General features: G+C 33.5%; 1 protein-coding gene across 4 annotated transcripts; it reads left to right on the top strand.

Moving 5' to 3' along the window:
* The first annotated feature begins 1,771 nt into the window (after nt 1-1,771).
* On the top strand, nt 1,772-23,266 carry LOC110996995. 4 transcript variants are annotated; one of them, XM_022264917.2, is made up of 26 exons: nt 1,772-1,971; nt 6,887-7,069; nt 7,954-8,094; nt 8,305-8,337; nt 9,589-9,771; nt 9,912-10,055; nt 10,346-10,528; nt 10,602-10,733; nt 10,815-11,129; nt 11,553-11,867; nt 12,114-12,428; nt 12,779-12,967; nt 13,359-13,499; nt 13,576-13,896; nt 14,014-14,196; nt 16,970-17,101; nt 17,552-17,875; nt 18,013-18,201; nt 18,565-18,702; nt 18,936-19,040; nt 19,306-19,620; nt 19,809-19,965; nt 20,217-20,383; nt 20,594-20,920; nt 21,056-21,235; nt 21,810-23,266. In XM_022264917.2, the coding sequence occupies exons 1-26, from the start codon at nt 1,812-1,814 to the stop codon at nt 21,995-21,997; spliced, it is 5,160 nt and encodes a 1,719-aa protein (XP_022120609.1). In that variant the 5' UTR covers nt 1,772-1,811; the 3' UTR covers nt 21,998-23,266. The 4 variants fall into 4 exon arrangements, with proteins under 4 accessions (XP_022120609.1, XP_022120610.1, XP_022120611.1 ...); XM_022264918.2 differs by lacking the exon at nt 8,305-8,337; XM_022264919.2 differs by lacking the exon at nt 18,936-19,040.
* The last annotated feature ends 62 nt before the right edge of the window (nt 23,267-23,328 follow it).

Raw genomic sequence — 23,328 nt, 5'->3', positions numbered from 1 at the left:
AAAACTACATATTATGATCCATTCTGATTAACCTTTAACATACCAGATAAAATTACTAGGCATTTCGTAAAAAGCAGTCGGAGAAATTTGTACAAATGATTTCATTTAGTCTTACGTGATTACGATTCGGATGATGTTTACGTTTTTCAAGGTGGCATAATATATTAAATTACATACGTATAATTATTTCCCGTAAGTACTCCTCAAGCAAATGCAAAGCCAGCCTTAGAAGTAAGTAGTCCATTTCATTCAGTCAGTCCATTGTTAAAAGAGTGCAGGTCGCTTTATTCGCCACCCCTCGGTCAACGACACCATACACTGCTCTCTTGCCTCCGTCAATATTCCACATATTTTGGAGTCAACGAGCATCGCTAGAGACAATGGCAAAAGGCCAATGGGATGCTACTTGTGTGGACACGTTAGCCCATCTTACGTGCCTCGGATCAGCACAAAAGCTAGTGCAGCCGCAGAGCAGGCGGAAAATAATAATTGGCTGAAATATAAGAGTTCTTTCTCCAACTTTGTTGCCTTTGGAGTAGATTTAGTGTTCTTGGGCTGTGAGGTTCAAGTGCATGGACGCTAATAAAACATTTAGGGCCTGTTTCACAATGTATGGATAAAGTGCCAAATGCTATACAACACATAAATTATTCGAAAGATAAAAGTTCCAAATAAGATACTTCGAATTTCATGACGTATAGCGCTATCTGACAGTCGTGAAACGCAAAAATACTATTTATCATACCAATAAGTAACAAATAGCTTATTTGCAACTTATCCGGACATTGTGAAACAGGCTCTTAGGATGGCACCTGGTAGTTGTACCCTTGACCCCAGAGCCGGTGCTTTCCTCGCTCAACGAATAAGCATCTGTATATAGCATTTTAAAGCGAGAAAATGTTACCAGCATTTTTAATTATCATTAGTATTATTACTGTGTAGGTTAAGAATATTGTAAATACTGTTATTTGTGTTTCCGACATAAAGAAACTTAGTACGTACACACTAGTATTAAATATTTAATTGCTGATGGAAATTCCAATAAGCTATATTGGAATTTCCATAAAACTTTGAGTTCTTACAAAACATGCCTACAATTATATATATTGTATATTTAAATACACTTACATTATTTTAGTAAACGTATTTATGTCTTAGATGGGGCTTATTAAAAGATTCCCTTTGATTTTACAGAATTATGTTTTTAAGTTTTTGCTTATAAAACCCTCTTATATACGATATTAGTTTTAAATATTTTTAATGTTCGGAGCTCTCAATTACTAAAGTGTGACATCATATTATTTCATTCATCTATTTGTGGTTATTACATAGAATATTATTTATAGTTATAGTAATGAATGAAAATATAAAAGTATGAATACTTTTATTCAAGACCTGATAAGAGGCTTCAGCTTGCTAAATTCAAAAGCTTAGTTCTACGATTATCCTTGACAAGTTAAATAATGTTTATCACCTGTATTTATATGAAATGGTACACAAGACTGATAAGGACAAAACATTTATAGTTTGAAGGTTGTAGGGCGAATATAAATTAAATTAATACCTACTTTGTGTATTAACTATACAAAAGTTAAATATATAGAAAATTCCTGTTATCGTATTTCAATACTCATTATTGGAAACGGGATTCATTAGCGCCTGAAAGTGAAGAATTAATTAAACGAGAGTGTAAACAAAACATCGTAGTGTGAAGTTCAAGTGTGTGCGCATGCGCGTTAGCCGGGCGGGCGGCGAGGGCGGGCGGCGCGCGCGCAGGGCGGCCGCAGCGTCAGTCCGCGCGCGCTCTCGCCATGGCTCGGTGGGTGCCGGCCCTCGTGGCTTTGTTGCTCGTGTCAGTTGCCGCGCGCAAGTCAGCTCCGAAGACAGACCACGAGCCCCGAATCGAGGAGGTCACCGCCAAGCAGCTCGAACGACTTCTAACCGACAAGGACTTCGTGGCCGTGTTCTGGTGTAAGTTGGCGGCTTGCCAGCCCCATCCCGCGCGGCGAGTCCTCAGTCGCCGATCCCCGCTTGACCCTCGGCGGTCGCCGGTCGCTTCGCTGATATTTTGGCGAGCGTGTTATGCAACGGAGACAATAAAACCCGACCCGACCGCCTCGTCACCTAAAATGGCGGCGGGGCTCTCCACGGCTCGACCACCAAGGTCGCGGAGCGCCTACGCCCGCCCCGGCGATACCAGTGTATGCCGCATGTTCCTCTGAAATAGATTTCCATTACGTGCTGTTGGCATTCCGGCTATTTTCACTTGTCGCCAACTCTTGCGCCGTATCCGCTAATCGCCCGTTAACTTTTAAAAAAATGCTATGTGTGTGTGTTGGCAAAAGGTGAATGTCATCTCTCAATGTGTTCTAATTATATTTCAGCTCGTCTACATAGATAATATGTCATAGTAATAGTGTTATAGATACCTACAGCAGCCTCTACCTCAGTATTTAGTCAAAATAATTTTATCCCGTAATTCGTATATATTCCTAATACTTGAGCAATTACACAATTAGATACTAAAAGATACACTTTGGTTGCTATTGCTGTTATGTTTATATATAAAATGACAAGTATATTTGAAACTGCATTATGAACTAAAGAAACATAAGCTTTCATTTGTTCTTTCAATTACACTTATTCTCTATCTATATAATTTTCCGTCCGTTATTTATCTTAGCGTATAAATACCCATTATTATAACCAATAAAAGATAATACTTTATTAGTAATCACAACAATTAAATAAACAGTATTAACAATATTCAATTTCCGTAACTTTGTAATAATAAAAGTAATTAAAATGAATAAAAATAAAATTAAAACAATTGTTAAGTAGGGACCAAACTTTCCCTGTCCCAGTTTAATCAATTAATTACAACAATTCAAAGTTTAACAAGCAATTTACGATAAAAATAGAAGGACCCTGGTAGAATGTGTTTAAGAAAAGATATAATTACGAAAACGTGCCTCGTACAAATGCTAGGCTTGGAATTCTTCCAAAGTCGTCGCATAATTTACTTGATTAACAAAATCTAGTATTTTTCCGGTATAATGTAATTAAAATCTCTTTTATCTTTTCTCGTTGCAAGGTTCTTGTAATGCTTACACAAAGCACACTCATATTTTTTATGGTTCTCATCAAACATAAATAAGAAAGTGGTTCGCTGCTAGTTCATTTACAAACAGAGACGCCCGCGCATGGCCGTGACGTCTCCAGACATGTTCGTAAACGAATAACATCAAATATTTTTATATTCTTAACATTATACAAGGCATTTACTAGTTTGAACCGACAATGAAATAGTAGATACTTATCATTGTAGAATGAATGAAAACAGTTTAGAAACAAGTTACTTATAAAACATAGTTTTTGTTCCAGGCTTTTAACCTTTTACCATTATAAGTAAGTGTATTTAAATGTGAAAAATACAGAATTAAATGTTTGTTTATATATTAAGGCATTATTGAGAGAAAAAACTACATTTAAATTCTAAAAGATTCTACGTGTAAATTTTCAGATGAATTTGTAAAAATTACAAACATGAGGCGTAGTAAGTTCCGCAACTGACTCAAATAGTAATCATAATATAAATTTATATATTACTCGCTTTTCAGATATTGACGTTTTTCGGATTCTGGCCTTAAATTAAAAAAAAACGGACTTATCGATTAAAAAGAGTTTCATACCAGCCCTTGACTTGCGAACTGGTAGTAAATGTAAATTTACAATTAATTAAATTTCTTTTTGACGTTCATATTATGTGTTTACCAATATTAATAAAGATATTTTGAGTTTGAGTTTGGATTCAGTCACGTTTTCGTTGCATTTTATTATAGTAATGTTATATACGTTGGCGTATCTAGAGTTACTTTTCATTGGTTGCGTCCAACTGTGTGTGAATTTCTTCGGTGTTTAGCCTAGAATTTCCAATGCCCTGGAGTGGGTAGACAATAATTGGATGCGCACAGCCAACCTCCCGGGCCTCTTTACACCTATACATGTAACATTCATTCCCATTGTTGACTCTATAATTAAATAATCTGTTGCTACGTAAATTTGTGATACGGGTCTTAAAAACATAACACTCAATAGATAATGAAACCTATGAATAATACACAAATGCTATGAATTTGCTTTTGAAAATGGAATGCTAAAACTATCATACTCCCACAGATATAACATTGATAAGTTTATACACAGTTAATATATTGTAAATCTTAATATGAACTGTGCCGTCGTTTACGTAAAATCTATTTTAGCATTTCACCTCTGATATTTTCGGAGAAATGATTCAAAAGATACTTTATATCTCACTTTTATAGTCGTTAAATGTCGGTTAGATGTTGTTGATTTTGGTTACAGCAAATGTTTGCGGACGGAATTGGAAAAGCATAAAATGTAATTAAAATACGTGTTTCTAAAATATTAAAGTACCTTCTGTAAAATGAATGAAAATTTTTATGTCGTGGGTGCATACCCGAGTTTTGAAAGAATGGATTTATTTTCTTTTTGAATTTAAAATGTTCCTAATCTATTTAGTGCCTACTTGTCTACTTTTAGTTCCGATAAACTTCATCTAGGGCCCAGATGTATATTATATCAGTTCCGCGATGTTTTTCTAATTAGGTAAGTAGGTTTTCCGTCTTCTTTGCTTTGTGTTTATGGCCGGTTTCTCACCTTTGCCATACGAGGGAGTGTTAAATGCTCATAAAGAAATAAAAGTCCATTGGCACCGAAGTTTGTATCTACGACCTCCAGAATGGGAGTCGCATTCTCAAGCCACTAGGGTAATACTAACGTTACATTTACTACTATTATATAAAACGGATCTTCGTCCCAATTATAGTAAAATTAGACTTTTCGTGAGCAGTATACTATGTAGTACAACAAGCCAGAAATCTATAAATCATTAGTCTAGTTTAATACGTAAATGATTTTACCACAGCATTCACGTAATGTTAGACGCGAAAAATGTCGCATAGATAAAACATAGGATATACCTGCAGATAATATCCGTAACGTGTAGCTACGAAAACCGCTACGAATAAGTCATGTACAATAAGTAATATACAAAATTTTACCGACATTTAATTGTATCAACATTAAAGACTGAAGTAATATCCCCTTGGCCTAAAAATGCGTAGGTATGTGTGTAATAAGTCTAAACCGATTTAAATGTGTTTTCAAAATAGTTACCTATGTTGTATATGAGATTTAAAGGGACTTAGAAATTTGCGAATAAACAGATACTTAATATACTGAAATATATTTCACCATTTAAATGCTACATTAACACTGATTCATACAGGAATTTAAATTGCAAGGGAAACATAACATTAGGATCCTACTAATATTACAATAATGCTGTGGTGTAAAAATAATGCTATAAAATATCTTTTATCGCTTGCGCTGCAAAAACGGTTGATGATAGGACCGAAACATTTTTACAATATTAAAGAATACATAAATATCTACAAAAATGTTTTAAAAGTAAATGTTCACCGTGACAATAAAGATACTATTTTCAACTGCAAAATGATTCTGGCCTCTTAACTCCCATTAAAAAAAAGAAAAAAATGAAGATGATTTATTTTTTTCATTCATAATTATATTCCTGCCTTGCCATGTTTTTCCCTTAATGTACTATGAAATTGAGGATATTAATCACTTACGAGTTTAGCTCATGAGTCGCATCGTCAGTACTACTTGTCATTGTTTTCATTCATTATCGTTCATTTGTCTGAGTTATGAATGAAATTTCTGACAGTTGGCTTTGAATCTCTCGGAAGTCTATCTACCGCCCTAATTTTCGAACATCGAGTGTATCAGTATCAGAATTGGGAGTGTCCGTTCTTTCGTGATAGGACAAATTTGATGAATTTAAGGAATTTTATACCTTATTAGCAAAAGGTGTATCATTTTATTCATTTAAAGCCAGCCGTGGCACGTGGCACATGGCAAAAAAAATGTAGATTAGTTATAAAGAATTTTTGTTATTATTATATTTATTATTCTAACCTCTTCATTTTGGTAAACAGGTTCGGTAGGTATCACTATAGGTAGATTCATTATAAAGAAGGCCTAAGAATTAGTTTTTTATTCATCAGTATTTACTTCTAACTTGATTTTACCGTATTACCTTGATGTTTGTCTGTCGTAAAGTACTTTTTATCGTTCACAATTTTCAACCAGCTATCATCGAAGCACCGATGCTTCGATGTTACCAGTTTTAAAGCATTGGTCCGAACCACTTCTTTAAGACTGGTAATAATCGCGAGACTTCTCTGAATTATACATTAAATAATTATTTCTCTTTAAACCGCACAGCGATCGTAATGTGGGCCGAGGCGACAATTTTGTGGTCAGCTTTTTACGTGTTTAGTTTTTAACCAAAACGACTAGACTATTTAAGGTTCTAGGGTTCAAGTGCACTGGCGCTAAACAAAGTTTTCAGTTGGCACCGTAGTACCGGTGAAGCCAGAGCTGGTACTTTGCTCTATTAGCGAATAATAATAGCAATACAGCGAGGAAATGCTGCGTTAAAGTTATACTGCCGCAGGGCCGAAACTTTTAAAAATTGTTTTAATTTTCTATTTATAAGATAATTTTTATTGAAACGTAGTTTCGGTACTTACGTATTAAAGCCACTGTGGCAAAAATTTAATGATAAGCAAGTGTAGACAACCGATACCTACCCAAACCTAAACCTTGTTGGCGTCTAGTGTTTTGTTTTTATAAAAAGTGATTCATTTTATATTGAATCATCAATAATTTAGGTTTAGGTTGTCCACGCTAACCATTAAATTTTTGCCGCGGTTACGTTAACACGTAAGTACCGTAGTTTCTAATAAAACCTTAGATATTCAACATGAATTTACAGATGCAAGAAGTTGTGTCACGTGCGACAAAGTTCTAGACGAGCTAGAAAAAATAGATGATGACACGGACTCCTTCGGCGTAGACTTCGTGAAGATCAATGATAAGAGGCTGGCGAAACAGCATGGCATCACGAAATTCCCCGCCCTCACGTACTTCCGTGAGAAGGAACCGATCATTTACGAAGGTAAAACACTTTCACTGGGCATCTGTTTACAGATATAGACCAATACGAAGCAGATACACATACAAAAATAGATATTTTATGCAGTGTGATTTTAGACTAAATCAGTGGCGGATTTACCAGCAGGCTGAGTAGGCTGGAGCCTAGTGCGGGAAATTTGGAAAGTGAATTTTTGCTACCCTCATCAAAATGATTTCTGCGTGACGTTTTTCTGGTGTTTTACAGAAATTCTGCAACAACTGCCGATGACTTTCCCCTCTTATTTGTATATTTGGTGCAGCAAACTTTTATTCTACAGTAAAACATCTAGGTCGCTGCTCACCAACCACTAAAACACGTCTTACCTTCAGCTCACACTATGAAAAGAGCGAAATTGCAGAAAATGTACCTCTTTCCCTATCCCCCCTATCAACCCATGTCAGTCCTACTACTGGTTGAAGGCTGCAAACTGGGTTGTTTGTAGTAAAAACTACATATATATTCCTACATACTATTACTTTACGTGCAATTTCAACGAAATGGTTGGATAGTAAAAATAATGTTATAATGACAATTGTAAATGCAAAAACAGCAGAAACTTAACAGTAACAATATCTTGAAAACTTGTAAACCCACCACTGGACTAAATGCGTATAAAAATATCAAATCAGTTTGAATGACATTGATGCCTTCTATCTGTAGTAGATGCAGATACGTCTACGAGGTTGATGTTTTTGGCAAGTGATCAGGTTTAATTAATAATACAGTACTGTAAGATTGACTGTAACTATGACTTAAAATAACAAATGAACTCTTCGTGCGATAACTGAATTATTTGCCGAGAAAGGAAACGATATATTCAAATTACGTTTTGATAAATTAATTGAAAGATAATGTTAAAATTTTAGGAGATCTTATGGATGAAGAGAGCGTTTTGGATTTCCTGACGAGCTTAGAAGCAATGGACCTTCCAGACAGGATAGAGGAAGTCAATCAAAAAATCCTCGGGAAAATCGTCGAGGATACTGAATACGTAGCTGTGCTATTTTGTATGTATTTGTATATCCCATGTGGTTTTACTAAAATGAATACTGTTTATGAGCTAATATGGTAAAAGTTGAGGCCTATCTTGACTAACAATTAAGAGAAAACTATAATTATAATAAGAGTAGTTAACTTTGCTATTGCCATCATTTATAAAAAGTACATCAATGTAAAGGAAAAGGTTGTGCTGTGTGTTGACAGTGTTTTTGACGTAGGTCCCGATCACAAAAATTGCGGCCCGATGAACAGTAAGTAAGGACTTCAGATGGCGGCATGCCTCATAGTATTAACGTTGTGGCTGGTATTTTGCTTCGTAGTTAGTTTTTATTTTACATAGATCGTGCTTTCCGCTTGTTATGCGGTGCGCGGCGGGCACTTCTGGATTCCGAACGATTATATCGATTTTTAATACTTGACTACAATTGCGCTGAGCAATTAGCATTTGTAAAAGCAGTTTTTGCCGCGCACCACCTCTATGTGGAACTTCCCACTGAAGTATTTCTGAACTGATTCGACTTAGGGTCCTTCAAGAAAAGAGCATACCAATCCTTAAACGGCAGGCAACGCGGCCTTTTGGCAATGTGAGTGTCCATGGGCGGTGGTATCACTTCACATTAGGTCAGTCTCATGCCCGTTTGACTCTGATTACAAAAAAAATTGGCATAGACAACACATTATAGTGGCCGGAACATGAACCTATACAGGCCGGAATAATAATATAGTATGTATAGTAAAATCTAATTAGTTAGAAACTACTTTGTTAAGTCACATATAAGCGAGTTTGCGAATAAGAAAATCAAAAACTCATTTGCTCTATTGGATAGTAGAGCGAGCTATTTCAGATGTTCTATTTCCGTCCCACAAGCAAGCTCGGATTGACGGACCGACATGTCATGATTACAACTGGCTAACAATTTCCTCACTCCACCTATTATGTTCCTTATATTATATACAAGTTTTGTATCTTATCCGAAAATAGATTCAGATATGATGACCTTGACCTAAATACTTTGCAGTCTACATAAATATTCATATAAATATAGTTACACTTCACTTCACCTTTTTAAGTGACGTGTGTAAGCAAATATAAATTATAAATGCACAATTTTATAGCACTAGTTGGTGAATAGCACATGGTTTGTGATTCTTGAATGACTAGTTAAATTCCGGAACTGCTCCCTCGTAAGAAATGTTAGTTTTCAGGTCTGACTGCCCCTCGAAGAATCTTAGATTCTCTACCCAGCTAATCCACTGAAGAATGTACCCTCCCTGCAACGATAGAAATAGCAAAGCCCACTACGTTCACTTTATAGCACTCTCACCACCACTTGCACGACACGACGCTTTAAAGCACACACTTTATTAACTATCTTTTAACACTACAAAATATTTCGTCAACGCTTAACTGCACTGCTTCGAGTCCTAAACGAGGCATGTCATAGAGACATTTGATCTTTACATTGATAACAAACCACTTTAACACACTTGTAATGTTTCAGATAAACCTGAATGTAAGAAATGTGCAAAAGCACTTCAGGAGCTAGAAAATATCGATGATGAAGCAGATCAGCTGGGTATAGGCTTTGTAAAGATCCATGACGAGGAACTTGCCGAAGAATACAGTCTTGGAGAATTGCCAAGACTTGTGTACTACAGGCATCAGATACCTATTATCTACGAAGGTCTGTGACTCATTTGAGTAGCAATTAAATTACTAATGTAAACGTAATATCAAGTTATAATTATAACCTAAAGCATGCTGTTTTCTATTAAGATTGTTAAATTTTTATTGAATATTATTTAACGCTATTAATTTTTTTAGGTGAACTAAGCCGCGAAGAAGATGTGCTGGAATGGCTCATTGCGAACAAATCGACTGGGGACGAAGAAGATGTGATCGAGGATGTTACAGCGAAAACCCTTAATACTCTTATTGGCAATGTAGATAACTTAGTAGTTCTTTTCTGTAAGTATTTTGTTATTATATGTTTATTTTAATATAGTATTACTATCCACTACTTAATCTGCGTGAATAGGTTAGTAATTTTAAGTTTATTTCATTTCTATTCCATAATTAATCAACATCCTTATCATTTGTGAACGCCTTAGAACAACCCTATTATTTTATATTTATATTGTTATTTCCTTAACTTTACGAAACTTTCTTCCATGCAATATTTTACATCTTCGTTTGCGTCTCCGTCTTTAATGAACATTTTTTTTATTTATAATCTAAATTATATTATGTGGTTACAGATGATCATGGTGATGAAGAATCCATGACAGTTTTAGAAGAATTAGAGAAAATAGATGATGATTGCGACCGCCATGGTATCCAGTTTGTGAAGATCGATGACAAAAAAGCAGCAAAAGAATTCGGCATTGACGATGTTCCCTCGATAGTCTACTTCGAGAAACAAATCCCCAATGTTTATGACGGTAAGATTGCATATATTTGTTATTTTTTAAATAGATTAAACTTTATGTTTAACGCGAATTTATTTTCAATTAGGTGACCTTGAAAATGAGGATGAAATGTTAGAATGGCTGGTTGGTCAGTTAGAAAAGGATGAAATAGAAGACGTAACTGATGAAATGTTAGACCGTCTCATTAAAGATGGCAAAACAGTTGCTGTTCTATTCTGTGAGTATTACTTATTAAAATAACTATCTATGATAAATATTACGAGGATAGTACAAAAATTAAATTGAAATATTATTTTAGATGACAACAACGATCGAAAATCACAAAAAGTATTAGCTGAATTGGAAAACATTGATGATGAATGTGACCAATTAGGTGTTGCATTTGTAAAAATTGACAATGATGAGGAAGCAAAGGAGTACGGCATTGAAAAATTACCAACGTTGCTATATTTCGAGAAGGGTATACCAACTTACTATGAAGGCAATTTGGAAGAGGAAGAAAAAGTATTGGCTTGGCTTAAGCACCAAACGGAGAGTGACGAAATTGAAGACATTACAGATGAAATGCTGGATATGATGATCGAAAAAATGCCATATGTGGCCGTTTTGTTCTGTAAGTACAAACTATTTTAGTTGGTCCATATTTATTCTTCAAAAATTCAACAAAGGGACATTATCTGCTTGTAACTTCATAGTTATTTTATAACATGTCGTTGCTGTTTCCAAATTAGAATTGTGATTTCGATGAATAATTAAAATATATATATTTAATGTAGATACGTCAGACATACAACATTGCGGCAAATACTAACTAATTCCATTTCACACTCACTGAATTCTTAAGAGTTCCATTAACCATCATTTATTATGGGTTGTTATTTCAATTACTGTTACGATGTAATGGTAATTTAATAGTAATTTAAATAAATAAATATTTAAAATTTAATTCGGCAAAATATATTTAATATTTAATAAATAATTGTTTGAATAAGAACTAGCAAATAAATCACATATAGTGCATATTTATTCGTTTCAGATGACAAAGATCAAAAGAAAAGCCAAAAGATCTTGGCCGAGTTAGAAAACATTGATGACGAATGTGACCAAAACGACATTGCGTTCGTGAAAATCGATGACGATAAAGAAGCTAAAGAATATGGAATTGAGACAGTTCCAACCATGGTCTTATTTGAAAAAGGTATTCCTCATGTATATGAGGGTGATCTTATGAAGGAAGATGAACTTTTGGGATGGTTGATTCATCAGAAACGTCACAGTGAAATTCCCGAGGTAACAGATGAAATGATGGACAAACTTATAGACAGTGCAAAGTACTTAGCTGTTATTTTCTGTAAGTGTATTTAAATCTTTCTAATGTATTAAATTCTCAAAAAAAGTAATCATTTATCTGTTGAATTTCCAATTTTTTTATATATATAAGCATAACTTAATTTAAAGAAAATTATAATTGAAACATCATATTATTATGTGGGATAAAATCACATTTTTAACAAATATATATATTGTGTTTGTTTTCTTCCCCGCCTATTATAGATTAGTATTCACTATGTGATATATAATTAAGACACTGTTTCAGATGATAAAGAGGACAAACAAGACATAAGAGTATTGAATGAACTGGAAAACATTGATGACGAATTGGAGAAAGAAGGAATCGTTATAGTCAGGATGGACAATGATGAGGAAGCAAAGGAATTCGGTATTGACCACCTCCCTACTTTAGTATATTTTGAAGATAACATCCCAGCAATTTACGAAGGGGATCTGATGAACGAAGATGAAGTATTAGCATGGCTGATTGAGCAGAAGAACAGCGCCACCATTGAGGAGGTTACTGACGAAATTCTAACTGATCTCATTGAAGAGCATGAATATGTTGTCGTCTATTTCAGTGAGTAACTATAATTGGTTATTATAAATGTTGTATCGAAAGTGTTGTTTAAGTGGTTTAAAAAGTTTATATTTACGATACCTTAAACCAGTCGAAAAAAGGTGTTTATCTCTTAACATAATATAAGGGAAAAAGCCATTGTCAACAATCTACATGACTACAGTTTTTCACTTGGAATATTAGTGTATAATAAATTAATAACTCCCGGCATAAACGACAGGTTACTACGTGCCGCAAATGTGCAGAATGTTATATCAAGGGTAGCATATTTTTTTTAGGAATATCCACTAAACAGTGGTTTATTCCTAAAAATTACAGATTATGGTTTTAATACAATACATCGTTTACAGGCGGAAACTGTGAAGAAGGTGAAGAATGTGATAACATCTTGGAAGAGCTCGAGAACATTGATGACGAATTGGATGAAACGGGAATAATATTTGTGACTACTGAAGATACGTCATTGGCTAAGAAATATGGAATCAAAACTTTCCCAGCATTAGTATTCTTCAGGAATAAGGAACCTCTAATATTTAAGGGTTAGTTTACTTTTTTTTTAATTTAACTTTGTTATATGTATTTCTGTAGCGTAATGGTTTCATAGTATAAAATCCAGACCTTTTATAACAATTTTTCTTGATTTCACTTGAACAAAATCGGGTTATAACATGCTAGCTAAAGCTATATTATTAAAATTCGGTAAAACCAGTAAAACTGTTTATATTATGTTTATAATGTTGTTGTATATTATTTCATCAGCTGTCGTAATTAAACTTGAAAATGACGTGATATGAAGGTTGCTTTTTTTATTTTGATCGTGAATATAACATTTGCTTGGAGAAAGAATGTTTAGGAACTTTTTAAGCAAATTTTTACTTACATGGTTTATCATTCAAATGTACCTTTACAATTTTTAAACTTATATTAAAGGTGACATCGAGGATGAGGACGAGGTCCTTGCATGGCTCACAGATGAAGACACTTTGGAAATTCCAGGAAAAATTGAAGAAGTAAATTCTCGGATGTTGGAAAAAATTTTAGAGGAAAACGACCATGTTGTAGTTTTCTTCTGTAAGCATTTATATTTTATTTTATAAAATTCCAAAAACGTATACAAAACGTTTTCATTCTAATATTTTTGTTTAAGATAAGGAAAGTGACAAAAAATCTCAGAAAATTTTAAGCGAGTTGGAAAACATTGACGATGAATGTGAAGAAGAAAATATTGATTTTATTAAAACATCCGATGAAGGCGTTGAGAAGGAATATGACCTGCCAGGCTTACCAGCATTAGCTTTCTACAGACACAAGTTCAGAACTATCTATGATGGTGATCTGATGCACGAAGAAGCCATTCTAAAATGGGTTTTGGATCTTCAACATTCACAGCCAGAAGTTATCGAAAATGTAGATAGAAAAACGTTAAAAGACCTCATTAATGATGTTGAGCATTTAGCCGTATTTTTCTGTAAGTCTTGTATGCCTTTTTCTATAATTATTTATAACATGATGCCCTACAAATGAAAAGAAGATTTAATAATTTTACTTTTTACTTGTAACGATTTAAATCTATATGTATTGACAGATAACGATGACTGTGATACCTGTGATGAGATTTTAGAAGAATTAGAAACAATTGATGATGACACGGACAAACATGGAATACAGTTTGTGAAATCTAAAGATTCTAAGCTCGCGTCCGATATTGGTATATTTAGTTTTCCAGCGTTGGTATACTATGAGACTGGAGTACCAATTATGTATGACGGTAAGTTCTAAACAGGATTAATTAAAGGAGAGTTTGTTATCATAAGAAGGAGATAATACTAGTATGGTTAGCAAATAATTTATAAATGATTAATCTGTTTATAGGTAACTTAAAGAATGAAAATAAGGTTCTCCAGTGGCTAATAGATCAAAAAAGTAAGAATCCACATCCATTTTCAAATGTTACAATAATTGGTTTATGTTTAATTATTTCTATGTTATATACAAAAAACAAATACATGCATGACATCATTCTAGACATCAAAATTATTTCAAAAGTCTTTAGCCTAAAATGCTGTATGTTTGAGCTACGTCACTTTGCATGACAGTTACTAATGCCTTCAGGTGAAGATACCCACCGAATATGAACTAATTCTTATAATGGCCAATGCAGATGTTAAAATTATAACTGGGTCCATTCGGCCTTAATAGCCATTACGAAAATAAGAAATGAAAATTTCATGGAACTTAGTCGTGTGGACAAAAATGGAAACTTTGAAGGTGGTTTTTCCAGGAGCCGTTTCAAGCAAACTCGTCAAAGGTGGCAAGAGTGAAAGACAACGAAATAGAAATACACGGTCTCACAATAATAATGATGACGACGATGATGACAATGACAATGACGACAATGGTGACGATAACGATATTAATAATAAGTTTAAGAAGCTTTCAAAACTACCTGATAAATTAAAAAGGATAGTGAGTTCCAATTCCAGATTAAGTTCTTCGAAATCATATTCTCCTAAAAACAGAGTAAGTGTAACTGCTAACGATGATGATGACGACGAAGAAGATGATGACGATGACGATGACGAAAAAGAAGATGATGACGACAAAGAAGATGATGACGATGACGATGACGATGATGATGACGATGACGATGATAATGACGAGGACGATGACGATGACGAATATGATAAAGACCATGACGATAGTGACAACGATGAGGATGATGACGACGACGAGGATGATGACGATGACGAGAACGATGATGAAGACGAAGAAAGTAATTCAAATAGCCTAAAAACAGCCTTTGCAGGTAATTGAGTAAGCACTTATCGGTAGAGAGATCCCTGCACGGAGGCACACGCACAGATGTCCCCAGTTACACATCTGCATGGTCGATAATCGAAACGAACCCGCATGGGTCCATAACCAGCTGTTGCCTGCAGTCATACGCGAACGCTTAGCAATTAAAACTTCTTTAAACTCTTATGATTACTAACACAACATGTAAGATTAATAACGCGTTCTTCTCTCGCGTGGTTAATTTTAAATATGCACAATATTAACGCAAGTAACTGTTATTTTGGTTTCAATATGCCGGTATAAACCATAAATTTTTACTGACTGCAGGCGATCGCTGTTTCTACATTGGATTGGGGGCGAAACCGGCTGTGCCAAAAGTGACATACGAACCATACCAGTGCTGTCCCACTAAAGTACAAAGTCCGACGAAAGTACCCAAGGCGACCCCAACCAAAGTTCCGGCGAAGAAGCTTGGAAAGGATAAACCAGTGTTACCAGAGAAACCTACTAAGGGAAAGAATAAAGCTCTTGCCAGGCCAGAAAAAGGCAAAGGAAAAAAAGGTTTATTCGACTCTGAAAACATTTGGTGGTGGTAATGATGGTAATACTAGCAGGAATGTCGTACGATATTGTTGTTAGACACGCGTGCGCGTATCAAGTGGACACGATTGCATTTTAAAATCTCACCAAAAGTCTGTAACTTAGTTATTTATATTCAATCTAACGCTGCATCAAATCCTCTGCTATATTAACATCTCCAGTAACTTCGTGTCCCTTGGTCCTTGCAAGCACTTCGCGAGGTGTTTATAGTTTATTTTATAATTATTGCACTTTGACTTTTCGCTGCAAATCTCGGTCTAAAAATTTTCGATGCAGCCTATACTGTTCTGTCATCACGACCAATGTATAATTTTGTACACGGCTATATTACCGTGCCGTACCTTCACTATAAATATTGGGATATTTAGAAACTTTGTAAGTTGGTGTATAAATCGTTATGTATATTGTAAATTTTATTCCAATGTTAGAAATTAACGATGACACAACACAGAGGCATTTTAACTTCACTTACTTTGCCACATTGAAAGACTTATCGTTGTAAGGATTTCATGTTCATAAATAGTTTTCTAGATTTCATGGAATCTCATTAAGCACATAACTTACTTTTAAATCACACTTTCTGTTATAATATGTATTATTAGATTAATGTATTTTGTATCGCCACTTTAATAATAGGGTTCTACAATTAATATCACTTTTACAATTATAAGCAAATGCAATGCTACATTATAATGTTTTTCATATTATTTATTTATTATATTATGTATGCGTCTGGGATTAGTAAGTCGATCGTATAAACTTGTATTTACGAGATAGTTTTTATCACCCTGTGAGACAGAAGTCATGAAACTTTGCTCCAGTACTAGCGTTGTGAATAATGTTAAAGTTGTTGTCTGATCGACATTTCGCATGAATGTTAATTTTATTTATTCGTTATGTTGAATTTGTTGAGGCGACGCTGGTACAATATTTTTGTTAAATAAATACATTTTAATTAATAATATATTTTATTATTATACACGAATGATGTCAGCATGGTATTATAATACATAGTAGTCCACGCATGTCAATTATTGGATGTTTAATGGTGAGTTTTTAAAATATACAAAAATGGATGTGGATCCTTGCTTATATATTTTTTATTTAGTAGAATCAAAAAAGCAATAAATTTAAAAATATTTTAGGTAATCTTTTTGATGAAAACGAAGTTCTTGAATGGATGGTAAAACAAAAAGAAGATGAAAGCATCGAAGAAATAAACAGAGACAAATTATTTAAATACATTGAAACAAAGGAATTTTTGGCAGTTGTTTTCTGTAAGTATCAAATAAATACGTAAGTATAAGTATCAATTAATTACAGTATGTAATTAATTGTCATATTTCAAGAGAGGTGTTTTAGATTTAAAAAATTCAAAACATCGCAAATTATGCCAGTAGCTTACAAGTAATTAAGGACGCTACGCTTATAGACTTACAATTTTTATATATGACTAAATTTATATGTGAACCTGAAACGGATACAAAAATTTTAATAGCGTTGTAGCGCCATTGAATTAATTTTTAAAAATTTAAATGTAGTGCCTGTTCTTAAATAAAAGGCCGTAGATCGGACCTGGGACTTTTGAATAAAATCTCCGCCTTTTAATCGGATATCTATTTTGTTTTGTTGTTCAATCCAAAAAAAGTCAGAATTCAGAAACACTATTTTTATTTATTTCTATGTCTATTTAAACAAGTGTAATGATTTAGTATGAACAATTTTAGATAAAGAAGAAGATCCCGGCAGTCCAAGAATTTTAAGACACGTAGAGTTAATTGATGATGAAGCTGCTGAATATGGAATAAAAATTGTAAAATGCAGCGATCGTCTGATGGCTAAGAAATATGGATTTCGAAATCCACCTGGAATAACATACTTCAGGAAAACGAAGGCTATTAATTATGATGGCGACATGGATGACGAGGAAGAAATTTTGGATTGGTTAACGAATCCTGAAAATATGGAACTAACAGATCATATCGAGAAAGTGAACAAAAAGATGTTTCAGAAAATAAGACAGACGTCCGATTATGTCGCCGTATTCTTTTGTGAGTTTCTTGTTTAAATTATTATTAATATATAAAATTAAGCTTTGACTATTTTCCCTGAAATTTGTTTTACTTAAATTCATTTAAGAAAAACAGATTTTAATTTTAGATGGTATTGCATATATTACATGTTTTAGACAGTAATGACTGCAAACAGTGTCCCAGAGTGCTGGCTGAAATCGAACACATAGATGATGATGCGGATGGAGCAGGGATCAACTTTGTGAAGATTGACGATAGACAGATGGCCAAAGATTTTGGGGTGTTCGCATTACCAGCAGTTCTCTTTTTCAAAATGGGTTCCAAAGATCCTGTTATATACGCAGGTAATATTTTGCATTCCTTATTATTAACTTTATAATGTTTATTATGTTGATATAAGGGTAAAGGTATAAAAATCTTAGATTTTGTTTAGGGTTAACTAGATTGTAACCTAACTATGAAATAAACATTGAAAAATGAAACATTTATCATTTAGCACTCAACACTTTATTTAGTTAAAAATCAAAAGTAAAACTAAAAACAAAGTATTTGGGTGAATAAGTAGGGACATGGCAATTAATATTTTAAAATGTATTGACAGTTGTATCAATAATAAATACTTTTCAATGACCGTTGAGATAAAAAAACATACATATTTTCCACCTCACTAAAGCTTCTACGATGATTAAACGATTTAAATATTACAGGGGATTTGTACGATGAACAACAACTATTGAGTTGGCTTCTTGTCCAAAAAAATCCTGCAGGAGATGTTATAGAAGCGCTCGAGGGACAGGAACTATTAGATTTAATTGAAGATTCATCTTCGATAGCTGTTTATTTCTGTAAGTTTTGTTTTATTTATACAATGAAACTGAGTTTTATTCTTCTATATATTGTCAGGAAATTAATACTAATTTTTAATCAATATGTACGCGTCTAGTAAATTTATTTGGAGTGTAAAAAAGGTACTTTTGCACGAAATCTCGTTAATAAAGGATGTATTTTTAAAAGTAAATTGAAGACTTGGTAGGCAGTACTGTTCTTAATTTATAATAATTATTCTGCTTCTTAATAGGGAACAAAACTTTATGTGAACTGTGTCATGCGAAAGCTACAGCAAAGATCACTAAAAAGAAATTTACCAAAGACCCCGAAGAGGCTGAATTACCAGAGATAGAGGGTACTCAAGAGTATTATGAAATAGATTGACCCTATCCAATATTTTGTACTGAATCCAAGCAAGCATGCAGCATGCTTTTTGGCACACTCTGATAAACGATACCCATTATTTGTGTACTACATACCTACGACCCATGTAAATACTGTGTATGTGTAGATAGTTTTGCCTCCAAAAATCACCATAGTCGTGACGTATTACTAGAGTGATGTTTAGCCCGAGTCGATCAAACACCAAACAAAACTTAATATTTAAAGTAAATTTACAGATTCATTGGACTGTGAGCAATGCACTGGAATTTTGGAAGAATTGGAAAATATAGATGACGATTGCGACAGACATGGAATTAAATTTGTTAAAACTCAAGATTATTCTATTGCCGAGTCGTATGGAGCAACCGACTTTCCAGTGTTAGTTTACTTTGAAAATAACATTCCCAATGTCTATGAAGGATCATTAGCGGAAGAGGAGGAAGTATTGCAGTGGTTGATAACACAGAAAACTGAAGATCGTATTGAATTGATAACACGTGTTATGCTAGAGAAAATGGTGGATGAAACTCAATATTTAGCCGTCTATTTCTGTAAGCGTTATATATATATATATATTTTTACTCTCTTGCGGTTTTTGACGATCTTGTAAATAATTTTTTTGGCTAGATATTTAGGAATCTAGTGATGTACGATTCCTTATTCGCTAATAGTTAAACGAATATTAAAGAAAATGCTATTTGCAAGATCAGTTGACAATAATATTTTGTGTGATTCACAGATAAATTAAATTGCCATATTTGTGATCACATATTAGAAGAGCTTGAGAAAATAGATGACGAATGTGACGTATATGGTATACATATGGTGAAAATTCAAGATCCTCAACTGGCGAAAAGATATTCAATCAAGACATTCCCTGCAATGGTATATTTCAGGTACTGTTATTATTATAAAATATATCCTTTAAATTTATGTTTACCTTATATTATTACTATTTATGCTTATAAAATTTTTCCTTAAATTGAAGTATGTTTCGCTTCGTAGAAATGTTACTGAAATAAATATTAGACTGTTACATAAGATTTCCACGTTAGATTTTACTTATAACATAATCTTCTGCAAAAAAATTTAAGGCAACTTCACTTACTTAGTTAAAAACTAGTAAGTTTTATCTTTAAAATTACAGAAACGGCAATCCATTACTTTTTGAGGGCGATTTACAAAATGAAGAATCAATATTGGAATGGTTGATTGACGACGAAAATCGTGAACTAGCCGATGAAATAGAATCTGTCAATGATCGAATGTTGGAGAGATTATTATATGAGTCTCATTTACTGGCTGTTTTCTTCTGTAAGTGCATTTTTTTGAAAAAACTCTGGATAATAAAAACACTGGATGGCTGAAAATATACTCGGTGAACTAATTTTGCCATCTGATTCAAGTTTTAAGTTTCTAAGTTTAGTATGCTAATATATCTTCCAGTTTCAAAGGCCAGGACTCCAGTTTTAGGATATATCCGTACAATGGCATATAATTTAAACTTGTTCAAATACATTTCAGACGACGACGAAGACTGTCCAGAATGCCAAGAAATTCTGGAAGCATTAGAACAAATAGACGGAGAAGTGGATCAATTCGGTATTGATTTTGTGAAAATTGCAAGCTCAGAGGCAGCTGCACAATATAACATTATAAATATTCCGTCTTTGGTGTATTTCCGTAAGAGGGTTCCGATGCCATATGATGGAGACTTGCATCAAGTAGATAGGGTACTCCAATGGCTGACGTCTCAAGAGGTTTTTGAAATCAAAAACGAAATTGAAGAGGTTAACCGGAAAATGCTGGATAAGCTTCTAGAGGAGAACGAGTTCTTGGCGGTTTATTTCTGTAAGTACCGTTTCTTTGTGCTAACGGCACACCAACGAACCTTACCCCTTGATTACCAAATCGTCATAACTAATAACTATTCCATACGTAGACGACAAGAATATTCTGAATTCACATTTAATTTTTAATTTTTAGATGAAAACTCAGCGGAAAGCCGAATTGTCCTGGACAAACTGGAGAACATTGACAGCGAAACAGATAATTTAGACATCACATTTGTGAAGATGCACGACCCTCGTTATGCTCGCAAGTGGGGCGTGACTAAACTACCAGCTATCGTATACTTTAGAAAGCGGTTCCCGAGTATATACAGGGGTAAGAAAAATAATTGTTCGTATGTTCCAGTTATTGGGAAGAAACTTATTAAAGCCGTATCCGTACTTGCTCCAAGTTTTTTTGAAATATAGCTTGCATAGCTCGGCACATTGATTGATATATTGGTAAAAGATCCTCGTTCGCAAGTCTCGGCCTTGCTAAGACATAGCATTTTCCTTACGATGTTTCCCATTTCCGTAGTTGTTTAACCACTACACTAATACAAAATAAGCATGTCCATTTCATAAAAAAAACAATCATTTTTTTCTGCTTTTCAATTAAAGTATTCAGTATTTATTAAAAGAAAGGGATAAAAGAGCACTTCAGTTAAAGAATGGAATGAGAATATGCTTGTTTTTATAAATAAGGAGGTTTTATATTTATCACATTTATGCAACATTATAAATAATTAAACCTAAAAGGGAAATAGCGAGTCAACCCCAACAAAAGTGTCTCTTGACTACTGACTGGGGTTGTCTCATACTCATCTCTTGATCTATTGATGTAAAAATATGAGAAACAATAAAAAAAAATTAATTCAATTTAAATTAACAATAAATTTTGTAACTTGTAGGTGACGTTATGGCCGAAGAAGAGGTTTTGGAATGGCTGCGGAAGAACAGATTCCGTCAACCAGAACTAAATATATTTATGTACGCATTGATAGCTTTATCGATAGCTTTTGTCATGTACACAGCTTTCCTGCTTCAATGCTTTAAGCCATCTCCAACGCCTACTACACAACATCCAAAACAGGCGTGAAACGTTTAGGTACATGAAGAATATATGCAAAACTATTTTTGCACCACAACAAAACTATATCTAGCAGCATCAACTACACTAAATCTTTACAAGGCAGCCGAAACCGAACATAATTGTTCTTAAGTAACACGAAAATCTCTTCAGATAGCATTATGCTTGCCAAAGAGCTTTAGAGTTGTTTGAGTTTATGTATTATGTCCGGTGTTCACTGGTCACAAATGATTTCATTCTGGCGGGATAAATATCTGTGGTCAGAATATGATAACTCATACTGAGGAAAAATGTACTTATTATTGTCTGATCTATGATCACAGAATTATATATTATGCAACGTTTTAATGAGATACTGGCAATACACATAAAAAATGAAAGCAAATTGGAAATGTTAATGTCAATGTTGCCTATATTCATCATTATTCATTATACAATATTAAAATCTTCTAAAAACAGTTTAATCGTGATATTAAAATAATTCATGAATTTATTCGCTTTCGAATACCCGACGAGGCATTAAAGCCTTTTTAATATAAATATAAATGTATTTATCATTTTATTTACTAATAAATAATGATTATTTATTGATATTTTCGTAATTAACGTATTTTTCTTTTCATTGCGTGTAGCTTTTTAATTACAATGTCATGAAAGACAGTTATATTAATTCGAATCTGATAAATCTTATACGTAAAGTCAGTTTTTAAGTTAATTTTTTCAAATCTTTTATTATTTTATGTTTAGTTAACGGGCGGGACTTTAGATAGGACGCCCGCATTTTGCTTAGTTATTACAGCTGATTATTACCAAACATTTTTCATTTGTCAGTTTGACAATTATACAAACTAAGTGACATATTTTTGAAGTATATGTGACAACATACCCGAATTATAGAACATCTATCGTAGTTTAGATTCGTAATAATTCAGCGCAGATAACTTAGCAATATGCCCACCTATTTTCTATCATTCCCGCTCTATTGCTATCTTAGTCTCGTGCTCAGTACCCAAAATAGTTTTATTTCTTTATACCTAATTAGAATAATTTAGAAAATAAGTTTATTCTGTTTTGTTTTGTGTACTGAGTTTTGAGTTACAATTTTACAAGATTTTATATAAGTTATCGTACATATTATGTTTTCTTGTTTATTATAAAGTGTTATAAAAGTCGATATTATTATAAGTTCTTTGAAGTTTTTGCGATTGCTCAAACGATTTCGCAAGCGATTAAATTTAATGTTGTATATAAATGTAAATAAATTTAAATAAAATAGTATATTTTGATGTGTTTTAATATAATCTAAGGGGTAATTAATGTAATAAAACTTCCATAAAAGT

Source organism: Pieris rapae, chromosome 7 (assembly GCF_905147795.1).
Source record: "Pieris rapae chromosome 7, ilPieRapa1.1, whole genome shotgun sequence".
In the NCBI taxonomy this organism is placed as follows: domain Eukaryota; kingdom Metazoa; phylum Arthropoda; class Insecta; order Lepidoptera; family Pieridae; genus Pieris; species Pieris rapae.
Note: the sequence above shows the minus strand (reverse complement) of the source record. Positions and strands in the feature narration are given on the sequence as shown.